This window comes from Echinops telfairi, unplaced genomic scaffold (assembly GCF_000313985.2).
Source record: "Echinops telfairi isolate 266 unplaced genomic scaffold, ASM31398v2 ScPeMD7_7424;HRSCAF=8462, whole genome shotgun sequence".
NCBI classification, from domain to species: Eukaryota; Metazoa; Chordata; class Mammalia; order Afrosoricida; family Tenrecidae; genus Echinops; species Echinops telfairi.
The window spans coordinates 9,773,270-9,791,708 of NW_022111324.1; the positions used below are offsets into that span (position 1 = coordinate 9,773,270).

An 18,439-nucleotide genomic window follows, 5' to 3' on the forward strand; every position below is an offset into this window, starting at 1 on the left:
CCCACCAGCCCATCCCTGGAACTCTACCCCATAGCCTCTGTATGTTGCTGCCACATCGCATGTGAAAGATAGACGATAAATAAGGAGAACCGTAGAAGAATGGATGCATTTGAATGACGGTGCTGGTGAAGAATTTTGAAAGCCCCCTGGACTGCCAAAAGAACAAACAAATCTGTCTGGGAAGAAGTACACTCAGAATGTACCATAGAAGCGAGGATGGCAAGACTTTGTCTCGTGTGCTTTAGAAATGTTACCACAAGAGACTAGTCCCTGGAAAAGTACATTATCCCTGGTAAAGTGGAGGGTCATCCAAAAGGAAAAGGAGCTGCTAGGAGAGAGATTGACACAAGGCTGCAAAAATGGGCTCAAAGAGAGCAACTATGGGCACATGCCTTGACAGTGTTTCGTTCTGTCAGACAGCCTTGCTATGAGGCAAAATTGACTTGATGGCACCTAACAACAACATATGTAAAGATAGATAGATAGAGAGATACACCTGGATATATGTACATCTTTATCTCATATCTGTGGACGCGAGATAAAATAGGTAAATGATAGGTAGATGATAGATAGATAGAATGATAGATAGATAGATAGATAGATAGATAGATAGATAGATAGATAGATAAGATATGACAGACAATACGGAGACAGATGGGATTGTGCATACACCTAAATCCTGTCTCCTGAGGAGCAAGAGGAAAAGGAGTTAATAGCACTAGTGAACAAATATGTCAGGGTGCCAGGACTCTGGACTTACAAGGCTACCCTAGTAAGCATTACATAATAGTGGCTTCATGAGCCAGAGTGAGCAAGCAGCAAGCAAGAATGTGGATATATTGAACTTTACAGAACCTTGGGAAAAAGAAAGAAAAGAGCTCATTGCCCTGGAGTCAATTATGATCTTCAAGGCAAATTTTTACATTCTGCTCCTACCCCGCCCACTTCTGATTGACGGTCATCAGGTGAGAGGCCTGTGGGGGCTGAGACCTTGAAGAGGGGAGGAAAGCTGAGAGCTTCTTTTTCTCTTTGTTCTGCTGGCTTTTAGGATGTGTTACTTTCATGAGCAGTAGCTGCGTCAACTCCGCCATGAGAACGATCGTGAAGGCGGCACAGGACCGGGCGGTGTTTCATTCTGTTGTGATGCATCGCTATGGGTCAGAACCACCCCACAGGCACCTCACAACAAAACCACCTTTCATGACCATGGTCAGCTCTGGTCAACATGAGTTTCTCAGACAGTTTTAACACAGAGACTCCTTTTTGCTCTGTTGTCAGCCAGTTTAAGGAGCTCTGTCAGGTAAGGGTTGGACTGATAAATGCAAGGTTGGCAGTTCAAATGCACCAGCCATCCATTGGGAGAAAGTCAAGACCATCCACTCCCACAAAGTTTTACAGCCACAGAAACCTGCATAGGGTCTTTAAGAGTTTTTGTTTTGTTTTGATTTGGGGGATAGTTTGCTATTAAAGAAACTTACTGAACTTTTAAGTCTTGCAAGAGTAACGTGGCTGATTTTCTCCATTTAGCAATAGTCCTTGGACACGAGGGTTGGACACTAACAACTATTGTGTGTATGGACCACTTTCTTTACCCATTCTTCACTGATGGGCGTTTGGGTTGTTTCCATCTTCTTGCTTTAATGAACAGTGCTGCGATGAACATGGTATACATATATGTGTTCATATCATAACTCTTACTCTTTTGGATATAGACCCGGCTGAGGGATTGCTGAATCATATGGAATTTCTATTCCCAGTTGTCTGAGGTCATGCCACATGTATTTCCACAATGGTTGTAGATATTTAGAGACCCATCTGAAGTGTGTGAAGCTTCTAATTTTCTCCACATCCTTTCCAGCATTTGTTGTTTTCCAATTTTTTTGTTTGATTTTGTTTTAATTTGGCTCTCATTGTTAGTGTAAGGTCTCATCTCATCACACTTTGATTTGCATCTCCCATTTGTTTGTTAGGTTATTTATCTTTATCTTAATGAGGTGATGCCATTTTCTAGAAAAATGAAACAGGACCCATACCTCATCTTATGTACAAAGGTCATGAGCAGACGGTTCACCAAAAGGGGCATCCAAATGGATAACAAAAATGAAAAATGCTCACAATCATTAACCATCTGGTGGAACTATAACTATCCGCCACCAAGATGGCACGACCTCAAACCACTGGGAATAAAAATTGCTTATGACCTAGCTATTCTTCTGCTGGGTCTATATCCACAAAGTCCATTGTAGTTCACGATAGCGAGTACTGTTCACAGTAGAAATAATCCAAGCACCCATCAGTAGAAGAATGGATAAGGAAACTGGTACATACCCACAGTGGAATACTATGCATCACTGAAAACAAACAAACAGGGATGACTCCAGGAGCACCTATGGCATGGATGGCCCTGGAGAACATGCTGCTGAATGAAAATAGCCAAGTACTGAAGGACAAATATTGTATTAAATCGCTGTTATAAGGAGGGGTGGGGAGAAAACACAAAGACAAAGGCATTCATAGCAAAGGGAACAGACTTTGAAGGTGGCCATGGGGACAGGGAGGAGGAGGGAGAGGAGGTGAAGAAATAGGCTAAAGGGATGACCGTTATTATTGTGAGTAAAGAAGAGTCCAGTCTTCCACAAGAGGAATAAGGGGATCAAACAGGAGGAGTAGGGTAAGCTCTTGGGGTAGGGGGGGACAGTAGTTTAAACTGTTGAATGCAAAATTGGTTATTTGAAATGTCGGACCCCCATCTAATTCACAAGTGAAAAAATATTTAATTACTCTGGCTCTAATTCTAGAGAATGATTCATTCTATATGAAGGTGAAGAGGTTAAATAACCCAGAACTGAGACTGGCATCACACTAAGACTCTTGGATAAGAAAGGGTTTAGTTGTTCAGTTGTTGTTTTTTACCTAAGACAGTAATATGTTTTCAGATAGCTATACAGTGTTAAGATGATATTTAGATAATCTTTAGCAAGAGCTTATAGGCATACCTCTGCACACTTGCTACGATGGCTACAGTAGGAAAGATAGGCAATAACAAGTGTAGACAAGGGGTTGAGAAACTAGAACCGGAATACATTGCTGCTGGGATTGTGAAACAGCACAGTTACTTTCAAAAACAGTTTGCTGGCTTCTCAAAGTGCTAAATATAGAGTCCAGCAATCCCACTCCTAGGTATATACCTAAAAGAATGGAAAATATTTATCCATGCAAAACTTTGTACATGATTTTTATAGCCATATTGTCAGTATTATTCATAATTGCCAAAAAAATGAAAACAACTCAGATACCTGCTAGCTGATGACTGGGTAAACTTGATAAAGCCATAAAATGGAGTGTTTGACGACAAAAAGAGAATGAAGAACTGATTCTTGGATAAACCCTGAAAACATTACTCTAAGATTCATAGGTTCCTAAACTTATTTGGTCTCCCATCCCCTTTTCAGAAAAAAAGAAGAAAAAAGTTACTCAGTGTCCTCCTGGCAAGTAAAAACTCTTAATCCAGGATAAAGTGTGTGTATCTGCTTCTGCTGTCCCTTTGAATCCTTTCAGTGACCCCCAGGAAGTGGTATCACCCACTTTGAGTAGCACTGCTCTAAGTGAAAGAAGCTGGACACAAAAGACCACGTGGTGTATGGTTCCATTTACAGGCAACATCCAAAGGAGGCAAAGCTGTATAAACAGAAAGCAGAGTGGTTCCCAGGGACCTCGCTCGGGAGGGGAAAAGGGAAGGTAGAGAACTTGTGGATGTGGGCTTTCTTGTGGAGGTGTTGAAAATCTACTGGAATTAGATTGTAATGGTGGTTCTTTAATCCTCTGACTAAAAAACACCTACTGAACTGTATAATGCAGAAGGATGAATTTTATCTACCCACATGAAATTATAAGAAAGAGCCTCAATGTATGTATGGATGATTGTGATAAGAGCTGTATGAGCCCCCAATAAAATAATTAAAAAAGAAAGAAAGAGCCTCTACACAGAGATACAGATACTCAAGTTTATTGTTGAAATTTAAAGGGCCTGCCATCCACTTAAATAAATACACAACATATTTAAAACTATACAATATGCTGTCATAACTTAAATATCTTATGAAACTCAAGCACACACCATGTTTATATGTTATACAATTATTTACCTTGCAGTAATAAATATTTACAATTTTTGAACATTTTTACAGAAAATAATAATTCCATATGTAGCCTGATCATAATAGTGGCTTCTGTTTTATTGTGTTTGGTTGTCCCCTGGACAACGCCCCCCCACCCCCACTCTCATTTTCCAGAATTTTCTGCCTGTTTAAAGCCTTCATGGTCCTGACCATTAGCACACATCCCTGCTTGCTGTTGGCTTTGCTGTTGCCAGTCTGAAGGCAGCCGTTCTCAGAACCCTCCTTTTGAACACGTGCTAGATGAAGGACCATGTGGCAGCGCACTGATGCTCACATTGCTGGCACAGCCTTGACAATGGCTGGCCGAGAATATCTTGCTTTGGTAACTGGAAATTGGTTGGGAATGTTCACCTCTGCTCATGAATAAACATAAATAGTTGCTCATTGAGGCACTCCTCTCTTCAAGAACTCCCAGACATACAGAATAAAGCAAGAAGGGAACGTGCCCATTAGAGACCCCTTCCTTTCCCAAACACCAGCGGGAAACTGCTTCACACAATAGATGTACCCGACATTTACAATCTTATGCAATAAACAAGAACTATATGAGTCAGAACTGACTCGATGTCCGTGAGCTTGGCTTATAGACACTTCACATCTGAAAATATCTTTGTAGGACAGCAGCGTACAGCCATATTTTTCTTTTTTTCAATAAAGACTTTTATAATATTGTATTTTAATGTGTTTCCAATTTTGCGTAAATAAAATCAGAGCGTTTGGCCAACGTGGAAGATTTTCATCATGGATACCACACACAAACAAAAAACCGGGCACTGTGCAAGCCCTCCCTCCTGTTTTTATTCTATCCCTCCTCATGGTTTAAACATTGTAGTATAGCACTCAAACATTTGTGCTGGGTAACTAAAAACCCAAACTCACTGCTATTGAGGTAGGACAGGCCCTGTGGTTTTCCAGGACTGTAGCTCTTTGTGGGAGTAGAAAGCCTCACCTTTCTCCCTCAGAGCCACCGGTGGTTTCAAACTGCTGACCTCGTGGTTAGCAGCCCAGCTCGTACCCACAAGGAGACAATATTTTCACTTTTTTGGACATAAATTTACTACAGAAATAACAGTGGAAAATGTTCAAAGCAAAGAGATGGATAAAGTAAGTAACCTTTGCCTTCTCAATATCCCTAATATCTACATATTAAAGTCTCTACAACACTTTTACTGAAGACAAACACTAGACCGTTAAACTATTTCCAGTACAAACAAATACAAATAAAAAGAACACAATCTTTTAGTACCCATTGAAACACGTGGAATCCCATGGGGTTAAAAATAAGACTGTGCTTCATCACCCCTGTGCAGGGCGGGGTGGTCAGACCCTTAGCACCCCTTCTCAGGGGGTCTCCTATGGTCATTAGCAATTTTATACTTTTTCAAAGTTACTACTGGAATATTTCTGGCCAATTTGTTTTCTCTACACTTGTCAAAATGTTACTTTCCCTGGTGACAGCACCCATGTCATTAGCAATTGGAATAATCCCCCAAAACCCTGTCAACTCTCTGCTAGGAGATGGATCCTGGCTCATAGCAACCCCTATGCCTTTCTGAGACTGGAAGCGCTGACAAGAGGAGAAAACCCAGTCTTTCTCCGGCAGAGTTGCTGGTGGTTTTGAACTGCTGCCCATGGGGATCACAGCTCAATACGTAACCACTACATCACCAGGGCTCACTACAAGGGTCAAAAGGAAGGAACAAAGTCACACCATATTATGCTTCTTCACCAGTGTTTCATGGCAAGCAAGGGAGCACTAGGATAGGAATTCCAGGGCCATGGCCTCTTCCTTTTGCCCTGGAAAAGAATATCCTTTCCCTTCAGTACCCAATACTTTGCTGATTCCGAGACTAGGAAAGAGGAAGCTGAGTCTCATAGGAAAGAAAAGCTGAGTCTCATAGGTTGAAGTCCGGCCTTCCCCCACTGGATTTAGGATGGCGCAACACCATGCCGCTGAGGCAGCAGGTTTAGTAGGTGAGAATTGCCAGAGGTCCACGGAGAACATTCTCTCAGCTGCTTCGGTGCACCACTTCAGTTCCCTGAGATACCATCTGTTCCTGCAAAGAGAGGCATGCATGCCGTCAGAACACGTAACACTTTTGCATATGAATAGTAATAGGAAAATCCATTTTCCAGCAGAGTCCTGTTAACATTCTCATTGGAATTGTCAGCTAAGGCTCTTGTCAAGTGACAGTAAGTTTTTAAGTGTGTGCTGTGGATCTCCTCATTTAAGTCTAAACAGTTCCATGTGATGAATAATAGTACCAAGTGATTGCTAATAGGCCACTGTGCTGTTGTTTAGGGCGATGAGAAACTTAGAAATGGATAATGGTAATAGTTGCACAGCATGAAGGATGTAATTAATATAAGTGAATTGTACATGTAAAATATTGAAATGGCAAATGTCTTGTTATATGCATTTTTATAACATACTTATAGCAAAATGTCGTTTCAATATTTTTACGTTTAACCTTTTTTACATGTGATACACAAAACATTGGGCATTTTGACATTTTTTACATTCATAACGTATCTTTGATAGATTGCCTGGGGTTATAAACTATTAAGTGACGGAGCCAGGATGCAAATTCAGGAAGGAAGTTCACGTCTATTTCCAGAGTGTGTCGATTCCTGCCCACCACACGCACTGTGCTGAACCCTAACATGCAGGCAACAGAGGAAGTGGAGGAAGTCACATTACATTGAGGGGGCTATAATGAATGAGATGAGACAAAAGGTGTCCAACTGACAATCTGCTCTGTGACCCTTCAACTGATTCATGATGTTTTCTAAAACTCAATGTGTGATGTGGTGAAAAAGAAGAGATTTTGTCTCGGCTCTCTGGACAATCCAGACCTATCGCTCCTTCTTTCCCAAAGAAACAAATCTGAGCAGTCGGTTTGTAAATGGCCAGTGGACGGTGTCTGTGAGCTGGTGAACTGTACTCTTATAACCACATGGGCAAGCATGTAGTGCATTCTCTACTCCACTCCAATTTACTAGGACTGACAGGGGTTGGGGCTTGAAGAGTCAACCCAATATTATTTGATGGTAGAACTATAACATAGTTTAAAAGAATGATATAGTTTGTCAAGACACAGCTTAACTAGAAATTCTCCACAACTGTGACCCTAAATTGAACCCCTCTAGCCAAGGAGACTCTCAAAGATACTAGCTAAGTCAAAGACCCAGTTCTCATCTGGATGTTATGAATCTTCCTGGGGCTTTCTTTGCACCATCCCCCTGTATCTCCGGCCTGTCTCCTCCAGATTCAGAGTCCCTGGAAGTGGGAAGATCTGTAATTACAATCTTTGTTAAAACAAAACTTGGTTTTCCCACTTTGTGTCTGTCATCCCAAGTGTTGTGTCAGTTTGACATAAGTCTTTCACTCAGCCTACGTATTTGCTGCGAGAGCAGAGAAAATGGGAGGCAGTCATTAGAAGAAACGTCTTGGCCGGACTCCTTTTTCAGGCATGTGAAAATGAACCTCAGAATCTTTTAAATCTACCTAGCTCCTTATAAGCTAGCAATGGTGATGGGGAGATGCAGGGCCTCTTGGTGCTCACTCTACAACAGGACTACTTGTTACCAAGTCTTCTCTGCTAATTAACCCTGTGCCTTTGAATCGGCAAGTGACACTTAAGATATTTTTTTAATATGCAAGCACTCTTTTTAATAAACTTGATAAGATGCTATAGAAATAAAATATTACTGTCTAGGAACCACTTTATATATTATTTCAATCTAAAGAGGCGCATTATCCGTAATATGTGGCTATTTAAGGACAGTGCTTTAACATTTAAGTCCATTGTGTGTCTGCACCTAGTCCCCACTTATGTACTTATCCTGCCATCGCACATGCTGCATTTAGGGTTCTAGTAAAGAAATCTGCTATCCAGCTCTTTTGTGCTTTAATAAGAGGTTAGTATGTCAGTAGAGACTATAGGTGCAAGGTGAACATAATACAACTGTGGTGGTTAAGGTTATGTCAACTTGGCTGGGCCATGGCTCTCAGTGACTTGGCAGTTATGAAATGAAATTCCATTTTGTGGTCTGATGTGGTCTCCCTCCATTTTCTTTCTTTTTCCTTTTTTTACCCTCCATTTTCTTATAATGCCAATTTTCACATAACCTGGACTTTTGGCTTAACCATGATGCTATGTGAGAAGTGGGTGTATACAATGAACACAAAACTCAAATTCACTGCCATTGGATCCATTCTGATTCATAGCAACCCTACAGGAAGAGAAGCACTGCCTCTGTAAGTTTCTGGCACTAAAACTCTCTCTGGGAGTAGAAAGTCTCCTATAACCTTTGCTACACATAGGAGATGTGGTGGCATCATGAGTTAAACATGGGCTACTGAAAGGTTGGCAGGTCGAATCCACTAGCCACTCTGAGGGAGAAAAATGAAGCAGAACGCTTTTGCAAAGATCTACAAGCTTGGAAACTAGGAACTTGTTCTACTCTGGCCTCCAAGGTCTCCAGGAGTTAGAATTGACTAAGTGGGCTTGCTACACACCCAGAAACTCCCGAGTTCTCTCAAAGTTTGAACTTTAGTAACAAAAGTCCAACCACAACTCTAGAGGTAGAAACGTTTCAAGAAAATAAGACATGGCTTCTGATTAGCTAGATGTTGCCTGTATCTAATCAGATCCAGGGATGGATGATGACACCGTACTCTGAGACTCCTCACCTCCTCATAGCCCCTCCCCCCAAAGCTAGACCACCCCGAAAGAAGCACAACAGCGACAAAGAAATGAAACAGCATTCCAGAAAATACCTGGAAAGTGGCCATTGTTCTCCAGAAACAGGCAGGTTTGGAGGGTTCAAAGGGCAACAGAATATGCAGAGAGAACAGCACTTTCTTATAACCATCAAAACATGTGATTACGAAGTCTCACCTGATGCCTTTGAACTTAAATTGACTCTGGAGTCAGTTCCGAGTTATAGTAACTGCTGTGGAATAGAATGAAAACGCAAAGTTAGGCACTGTTACCTGACACGAAAAGGGGGCAACGTGCAGGTTGTTCAATGGCATGCTTTGTAAAAGAACGTAACCTACCTGGGGAACAAATTGTCTTGCTGCAAGAGAAAAAACAAAACAAAACATTAATTTAGGCTAAATGATTTTTAAAAACACATCATATCCACAAATACGGCTTGATTCATAAAGGGTTTGCACATTCAGTGCCTGCATCATAATCAAAGTGCAAACACAAGGAAAAGGGATGGTGTCGAAGTGGACAATGCATCCCTCCCCAAAGACACAGCAGCTAACTGACTCCAGCAAGTGTTTGCGGGCTCAGCTAGCCAGATTCATGAAAAGGCAGAAATCTGGATTTTTATGGGAACTTTCCTGTTCTATAAATATCAGAACTGAATTCAGCAAAGTTTGATGATTCTGTGGGCCAACCCAACCACGGCTGTGGTCATTCCCTGTGAAATACTCCACAATATAAGCTTATCTCCCAAATAAACCATCTTGGGAAATATTTTGTGCATTTTCTTAGGCACACTAATCAGGGCAGCCTCATTGCACAACTATAGGGGGTGCCACAGAGCTCAATGCGAATCGCAGCGTTGTAAAATGTCAATACAACTAATGCAGTATCTCCTAACACTCTTCCCACTTTGAGCTGCAATGTAAGCTCTTTTCTTAAAATTTCCATTTCATTATACTGCAGCCGATCCACGGTCATCTAATAATTCAGTTTTAATCACTGTTTAACATTGCAGAAGGCCATGAGGCCACTGACTCCTTTTATGAGAAAATATCTGTTTCCAAAAAACGTATGTGGAATGCATTCATGAGCCCCCGCACCTTTCTTCCGGAGGCGTTTCATGAGCCAGAGGAGAAATGAAGTTAATGTCAGAAGGGAGGTTCCAGCAGTAGAAAGACCAACTGTCAAGGGAACAATGGACTGAGCGGCAGCTAAGGAAACAGAAGGAGAAGAACTGTCACAGCAAAGAATTGACCTTTTGCTCTAATTAAATTGATGCGATAGGAAGAACAGTCATCTTGTCCAATGCATGAGGCAGAGACATGGGCAGTAATGACCTTTCCTATTTGCCCCAACCATTTTTGCAGGCTGATCATCTACCACTGTCCAGGCAGAAATAGAACTTGCTCTTTTATAACACCATTAACCTTCGTTAATAGTGTTTCTCTCTCTCTCTCTCTCTCTCTCTCTTCTCCCATCCCACCCTAGTTTTCCTTTTCCCTCTACCTCTCCTTTTTCCAATAGTCAGAATTCTAACCTTTAAGCCAATACACCACCCCACCTCTTCTTCACTATCTCAATGGATTCCCCAGCTTTGTAACCTGAACAACCTTTGTGGTTGGACATAAGGAATCGTTAACTATTGTAATCTGGTGCCTCCCTTTCTTCTCTCTAGGACCCAGACAGCCACTACCAGTGAATCCCTCACCTTCGCAGCTGGGCAACATCCCAGACCAGTGTCCTGAGGCACCGCACGTCAGCACTGCAGAGCCATTGAGTGTCCACCCTTCGGGACATACAAATGTACATTTGGTCCCAAACACAGGCTCTCCACTACAGCTCATGTTGATTTTCCCAGGAACTGCCAGATGTGAACACTGTACCGCTGCACGGGACAAGCAAAGGGGAAGAGGTAAATAAAGGGCTATTGGAAAACGTCTAAAGCTGGTTTAAACTTTATGGCTAAAAGTTACAGCAAATATAACTTATAAGCACTACCTTCTTTTAAGCATGCAGGGAATGAATTATCCAACCCATTGAGCAACTTGATCTGTAGCCCTTAAAGTCTGAACTCAATCCCACCTTGGCAGGAGGGGGCTTCCTGTGTCCACTGTCCCAGAGACGTGCACTCAAGTTGAGCTGATCCACGTAACTCAAAGCCTTCCCCACAGCTGAATGCACAGGAGGACTTGTAGGTGAATTCTCCAGCGGGCGAATGGGTACACGTCACCGAGCCGCTTTGGGGCTGGCTGACAGCTCCACATTTCACAGCTGGAAGACATCAAAGAGCACAGGATAGGTTTGTTTTCATCTGGAAGCAACAGGTTTCTCAAAGTAACCAAGTCCTTGGCTCTCCAATAGTGCTCATCTTAAACAAGTTAAAAATAAAAACCGAACAAAAACTCTACCTTCACATATGGGTCTGTCATTGTCCCACTCCCCAGTGGGGCCACACTGAAGCATTTTGGATCCCTTCAACACAGATCCCTGCTCACAGGAGAACTCACATCTGGACCCACTTTCGAAACTTCCAGATGCACTAGGAAGACAGTTCACATGGCCTCTCTCCGGACTGGACAAGGCTTTGCACTGTAGAGCTGAGACATCAAAACAATAGAAAATGTTGAGTGGAATTGGGAGCTGCTCGGCATTCGATGACTGGACCCAGTTCATTTTGGACAGAAGAACGTTCAAAGAACTCTAGACTTATCCCTGGACAACATGGAGGATGACTGTGCTTTCTAAAAGTCCAGTACCCTCAATGGTGGTGGTGCTTCCGGATAGGCAAGAACAATGGTTTCTGACGCTGTCCTTCTGACATGCAAGTGAATTAAGGTCATAAAACAGAGTTTATGCAGCCAGAGTGCAGCTTATGGGTTGTAGATACTTACAGAATGGGGCAAGAAAAAAAAAGGAAGAAAAATAAGGCATCCACATAAAATTTGTGTGCTTTGAAGTTTGTGGTGATAGGGTTTTATTGTGTGACTAAAACTCATTCTGTGCTGGATTTGGCAACAACCAACTTAGCGTCTGATAGCCAAACCTGCTTGCTTTCAATATCTTTCCTCTTGTTTGTAAGTGAAAATTACATTTCGGTGCTTAAGTATGTATGAAGCATATCTTGCATCGTACGTTAGGCATTCTGGGTACTATTAGTTAAGGGTGGTTTCAGAAGAAAGTTATGTTCAGAGTTTTAGATTCAACTCAAGATTTCAGGACCCTACTCTGAGGATTTGCTCCTGTGATTCCCCCTGGGTTGAAATTCCACTGATTCCATGCCAATGTCTATACGGTTACGTTGGCACAGCTCAGTGAAGAAACCAGCAAAGTATCCGCTGCTGGTTTACTACACACTGTCCTTTCCATGGTCAGGCATTGGCTCTTTTACTGAAATCGTGAAAATGCAACATGAATGTTGCCCATCAAATCTGATTTCTCTAGTTAAAGAAGGCATCTCATTTTCCTTCCCCAGGCACACTTTTGAAGGCGGATGCTCTTTGAGAATGGGAACGCTGCCAAGGAGAGGCGCTCGGGCTTACCTTCACAAGTTGGGATCTGTTGTGTCCATTGCCCTTGTGCAGTGCACTCAACCTGGGCTGCTCCCTGCAACGTGAAACCTTCGTCACAGGTGAAGCGGCATGAGGACTGGAAGGTGAACTCTCCAGCAGGGGCCTGGCTGCAGTCCACAGAGCCATTCTGAAGCTGTCTGATGGCGCCACAGGTCACAGCTGCAATACATGCATCCATTATAGTAGCAGGGGTTTTACAATACATGGTGTTGTTTCCCAGTGAGCGGCTGAAATGAAACAACTCTACCTTCACACGTTGGCCTCTGGCTGTCCCAGGACCCGGATGAGGTGCACTGGAGGCTCGGGGCGCCCATCAGGTCAAATCCTTCTTCACAGTCAAATGCACAGGTGGTGTTCCATGGGAAGCTTCCAGGGCTTTGGAAACAATCCATGCTTCCGTTGGCAGGACTTGTCAACGCAGCACACTCAACCACTGCGGATTTGAAAGAGCCCCAGAAATGTTTCAGAAGAGGGGTGTTTTCATTCCTTTCCTAGAAGGAGGAAGGTGTCTCCCAAAATAAGTCCGAAAGCACTATGTACACTCTTGGGGATATGTCCACCCACAGTAAAACTTTCTATTTTTTCATTTCCACTGATATTTTCATCTTCTCTGATTAATTTTTACTTTGACGGTGATGAGGGATTATTGATTTTTAAATGATTTACATAAAGTTAAAAAAAAAGAGGTGTAAGTATTTTGCGATGAGTACTGATTTTTTTTAAAAAGCCTTACTTTGGTCAACAAACACAGGATATTTGCTTATTTTAAATCAATTGGACCTGCAGGAAAAGTTTATTTGCTTGTTTGTTTATCTCTGCTCAGGAAATCAAGAAGCCCTGGTGGCATCGTAACCACTATGCAAGGTGGGTTGCTAACCCTGAGGTCAGCCTTTCGAAACCACCAGCCTGCTCTGCAGGAGAAAGAGTGGAAAGGCTTTCTACTCCTGTAAAGAGTGGCAGTCTCAGAAACTGCAGGGGAAGCTCTGCTCTGTCCCAGAGTGCCACTATGAATCAGAATCGACTCGATGGCAATGAGTGTTTGGGGTTTGACATCTGGATCAGAAAGATAAAACTGGTGTGGTGTGTGTGTGTGTGTGTGTGTGTGTAGAAAGAAAGAGAGAGACAGAGACAGAGAGGGAAAGCTTGGCTAACATGGCCTTGAGCCAGTCTGGAAAATAAGTGGGGGAAATGAGGCTGTCACGAAGATGTGTAGAAAATATTTCCTCTGTTATCTACGTTCCTTCATAAATGGCAAGAGCTATATAAATACCCATTTCCAGGTTTATTTTCTTTTTGAGATAGAGAGGGGGGAAAAAACCTTTTCTCTATTCATGTAGGTATTAGATTGTCCCTATAGATTGACCGAGAGTGTATATTTTATTACCTAAAAAAGACAACCAAAAATGACTTTCCTTAGCATTTTTAACTTAAGTGGGATTACAAAAGTCAAAGGCTGTTGGGGATGAGTTAGAGGACGTACGTGTATTCCAGAGAGTCTTACCATTGCAGGCTGGTGTAGGAGCACTCCACTTTCCAGAGGAGGTGCACTGGGTGGCCTCCATGTTGCTGGGGAGATAGCCCCTTTCACAAGTGACTGAGCAGGAAGAATTGTAGCTGAAGTCTCCCCATGGGTGGGTGCAAACCAGGCCCCCATGCTCAGGGGCTTTCTGTGCTTCACAGGTCACAACTGAAAAAAGAAACCCAATCACTTATGGCCATCCTTCCCTTTGTATGCGGAGGAAGAACACTGACTGCTTACTGTGGCCCAGGCCCTGCAGGCATCCTTGGTCTGCGTTTGATCACATGGTCTCATCTCTCAGCCTAGGAAGTTGATACTAGCATCATCTTCATTTACAAATGAAAAAATCGGGACCCAGAGAGTTTCAGTGACTTGTCAACATCCCATAGCCAATGAATGGTGAATCTGGGACTTGGATCCTGGCATGCCAACCCTTTAACTTCACATCTTCACCGGGCATTTTACTCTGTGCCAGGGAAGGGAAGGCAGGCAGATTTGCCTCCCGAGCCAGATAGAACATGAGATGGGACCACCATATGCGGTGAAGGGAGCTGAGACTACGACTTACCCTGCTCGCAGTGGGGTCCCTCAAAGCCCGGGTCACACTTGCAAGTGTAGTTATTGACGGTCTCCACACAATCCCCATGGCCGCTGCAGGATGTATTGGTACAGGCAGCTGTGGGAAAGACAATCGAAGACGAGGACAAGTGTGTCAATAATGGTGGCAGGTAAATTTAGCACCAACAATGTTGATCAATGACACAGAGGGCCAAAGTGCCAGAGGTGAGTTTAGATTTCTCTCTTTTGAACCTGTTACTCTGTGACACTACAGGAGTAGCAGCAATAGCACCACATACAGAGTTAGCGTTCGGACAGATTCTGAGTGATGCCCGTACCACCGATGAACAAGTTACAAAGACACACATGATGTGTGCTTCCACATGCTGTACATAGAAGAGCCACTTGATGCTGAGTGGATTCTAACTCCTGGTGACCCCGTGTGTGTCAGAAGAGAACTGTGCACCTTAGGGTTTCCACTGACTGATTTGGGGGAAGTGGGTAGCCAAGCTTTTCTCCCAAAGTGCTTCTGGGAGAACCCAAGCCATTAATTAGCCTTTTGATTAGCAGGCATGTGAGTTAACCTTGGCACCACCTAGACATATACACACAAACATACACATTCCTGGCTATGAAGAAGCAAAAAGAGATGCTTTATTCATTAACCAAAACTTGCTTAAGACTACTGGATCTCTTTTAGAACATGAAATTGGCACACTAGAGATGGACTTTTACATACTGCCAATGACCTGTCAAGATGCTCACATACTGAAACGCACTCCCTCGCTGCCCCAGCCCCCACCTGTGTAGCACAAGGCAAGCTTCTTTTTGTTGCAACTCTCATCATTCCACATGCCCACATCCTTGTCTCTCTTGATGTAGATCTCCACACAGTCCTCGTTGTTTCGCTTATTGTTTGGTTCTCCTGGAGCCCAGTTCTCAGCTTCTTTGGTCAGAGGTTTCTGGGTCCCTTCCCAAATCCACACGCCCTTGGCCTTTCTGATTCCAATCCAGTAGTAACTTGGCGAATAGCTTAAGATGGAGTTCAAGTACTGAATCTCTTCTTTGTTTTGAATGGCCACCAGATGGGTGTACCACTTTTGGCAATACACACTTGCCTCATCGTAAGTCATGTTTTCGGTGGAGGTATTGTAAGACCAGGCTCTGCTTTCTTTAGTCAGAAGCAACACTACAGGGAGACATGGGAAAAATGGTAATGGTTAGTCCAATCTGCTTGATCTTGGTGTTTTTCTCCCCAGGGGGCCAAAACTGTGCCGCTTGAACAGAGCAGTAGCCTTTAGGATGGCTCAAACTTTTTTTCAATTTTCAGAATTAAGAAAGTGTGTGTGTGTGTGTGTGTGTAAACTACACTTATTGTGACTCCCCTTTGCCATTGGCCCTCCTGAACTGCAGCCTACTCACTTTGTAGTAGAATAGTAGTCAGAATAACTAAATTTCGTTGAGCATGTATTATGTGCTGTCCAACACTACCTGAAGCACTGTATTTAGGCATCATGACGAAATCTCACAGTGCCTCTGGAAAATTAGTGCTTTATGACCAATATTTCACACCTAAAGAAGGTAAGCCCCCGAGGGGTAAAGTCAATGGCCCCTGCTCATTGGCGTAGAGTCCATCCAGACTCATACTGATCTCCGGTGCACCGTGATCTTTTGGAAGCGGATTGCCAGACTTATTTTCTGAGGCTCCTCTGGATGGGTTCGAACCTCCAACCTTTCGGCTGGTAGTTGAGCACTTCAAAATTTGTGCCACCCAGGGATTCAAATTGCCCCTAGCCCAGGGCCTCATCCCATGACTCTCAGGGTACTAACTGTTCCATATATAGATAATGTGACCTTTAAGATACTAGTCTAACTAATGACATTGACTTACCCAAAGTGAGAACAGACAGAAACTGTGCTGCAATCATGACTCCAAGAGCTCTTTATCAGGGATCTGAGGAGAAATTCTTTTCTGTAGAAGGGGAAAGTACAAAATTAGTCGCAGAATGAAATTCTGGGTAGCTGGTTGCACACATAATTTTACAGCAGCATCTTAAGATTTTAGGTAAAGAATCCCAGTGCCAAATCTTTGTGTGCATCAAAGACGTGTACTTAAATGCCTAAGTACAAATCTCAGATTTTTCCTCATTTAGGGTAAAGAAAAAAGCCAGGGTTTTCACTATCTAACACCATAAGAACTTGCAGAAGAACTTTTACTGGAATGCCTCTTGCCTGCCTGTTCATCCTGACAACCCATGTTCCATGACCCTAGTCTACTCTGATAAAGACTTCTGTACTTACTGTTTTCGGAAGTGGCTATCCAGGTATCTTCTGAAATCCTCTGGTGTAAAGTGACTCTTGGTCCTGTGCTGTATCGCTCCAGACCTGCTGCTGTGCAGACTGCCAAGAGCAGCTGAACTTGGCCCTGCTGGTGGCCCTTTATTGGAGAACTCGCTTCCTGTGACTCATAGGATATGTCCATAACCAGCAAAGAAGAATTCCGTAACTGCATCCCGAACTTTCCCGGGACTATTTATACTGCTAAATATGACAATGATATCATAATCTTTGCTGCCCCCCAAAAGTCTTTTTGGTCCATTTCTTTTTTAAAACATAAATTCTATTAGTAAGACACAAGTTAGGAGTTTCCATTCTCATAGCACAAAAATCCAGGTTTAAAACGTTTTAAAATGTTGATTTTTAGCAATGTCTCTCAAGTAATTGTGGCAGTAATAAGAATTTTTAAAACACAAGAAAACTAAGTTATTTTACTATCCAAGTAATCCTAGGACTAACTTCAATTTTTTTTAAAAATCAGTAGCTGTCAATAACATGCCAACACTCATTGTTTTCTTTCTTAAATGCCAGGTCAACTCATTTGGCAGCCAGTCTGCATCACAGAGGTAACCCATCTTGGACAAGGTAGGCACAAGTCCTTAGTTACTGTGTATCTGCTATGGCTAAATTACTGAAAATGGCATCTTCCAATCAGATGCCTGACATAATGCCTCACATCCTTTTTTTTTTTAAAGGGAGAAACAGACATATTCATGTCTAGAAAACTGTCATGATTTGTCCAGTGGACAAAAGAAAGGTTAAAACTGTATATTCCTATTTAATCGACACATATTTTATTTTAAAAGTTTAAAGTATGGATGGCCAAAAACAAAAACTGAAAGAAAATGCACCACAGCATTAACGATGGCTATTTATTGACAGCAGGATTTTAGATTTGTGTTATACCTGCATTATCCTTTTTGAAATTTTTTAAGTTTTATTTGTATATAATTCACATATCATACAATTCAATAGTTCAATCATATTAAAAAGAGTTATACAATCACCACTACAGGCAATTTTATAACATTTGCTTCTTCCTTGTACTCACTGTTATTAGCGCTCCATTTCCTCCCAAACTCCCCTGCCCGTCCCCCGAAGAAACCATTAATCCAGTTATTGTCTACAGGTTTACCTATCCTGGATGTCATACACTGAAGAACATTCAAAAAATCAATAACAAAGTAAAACAGAGAAAAACCTCGATCAAAAAGAAAGCAGGAACTATTAAAAACTACAACAAATTTAAAATGGGTTAAAAGGGCGATCGAATGATAATGTGTTATCATTTTAACCTAGCTGCATCGGCAATGATCTGTTTTTCAATGCAGTCTGCATAACAGTAAGGCTGTTCACAGCCCTGTTCTTTGCAGAGAGGTAATTTACCAGAGGCTTAATCCACGGGATCTCCTCCACTTTTATTTTTAAATGGAAACAACTTTAAATGGGTCAAAAGGGAGGTCAAATAATAAGATATTACATCTTAATCTAACTCCATCTACCATGATCGGCTTTTCTAACCATTTCACTGGCCCTCTTTGATTTCATAACATC

The 18,439-nt window shown here is 42.4% G+C and overlaps 1 protein-coding gene across 1 annotated transcript; it reads right to left on the reverse strand.

Annotated features, from left to right (window-relative positions):
- Positions 1–6,152: 6,152 nt before the first annotated feature.
- On the reverse strand, positions 6,153–16,505 carry SELE (selectin E). The gene is made up of 13 exons (XM_045298288.1): positions 16,440–16,505; positions 15,351–15,737; positions 14,559–14,666; positions 13,973–14,158; positions 12,719–12,904; positions 12,442–12,630; positions 11,311–11,499; positions 10,985–11,173; positions 10,611–10,787; positions 10,003–10,113; positions 9,244–9,263; positions 9,083–9,137; positions 6,153–6,235 (listed from the first exon to the last, which is right to left on the reverse strand). Exons 1-12 carry the CDS (start codon positions 16,474–16,476, stop codon positions 9,126–9,128), a joined length of 1,791 nt encoding a protein of 596 aa, XP_045154223.1. The 5' UTR covers positions 16,477–16,505; the 3' UTR covers positions 6,153–6,235; positions 9,083–9,125.
- Positions 16,506–18,439: the final 1,934 nt, after the last annotated feature.

Excerpts from the sequence above, each read along its gene's own strand:
- SELE (XM_045298288.1), bottom strand. The coding sequence starts at position 16,476 with ATGATTGCAGCACAGTTTCTGTCTGTTCTCACTTTGG. Across the intron at positions 12,905-13,972 it reads TCCTACACCAGCCTGCAATG|TGGTTGAGTGTGCTGCGTTG; the intron begins GTAAGACTCTCT and ends TCAAATCCGCAG. Across the intron at positions 11,174-11,310 it reads TGACAGACCCATATGTGAAG|CTGTGAAATGTGGAGCTGTC; the intron begins GTAGAGTTTTTG and ends GATGTCTTCCAG.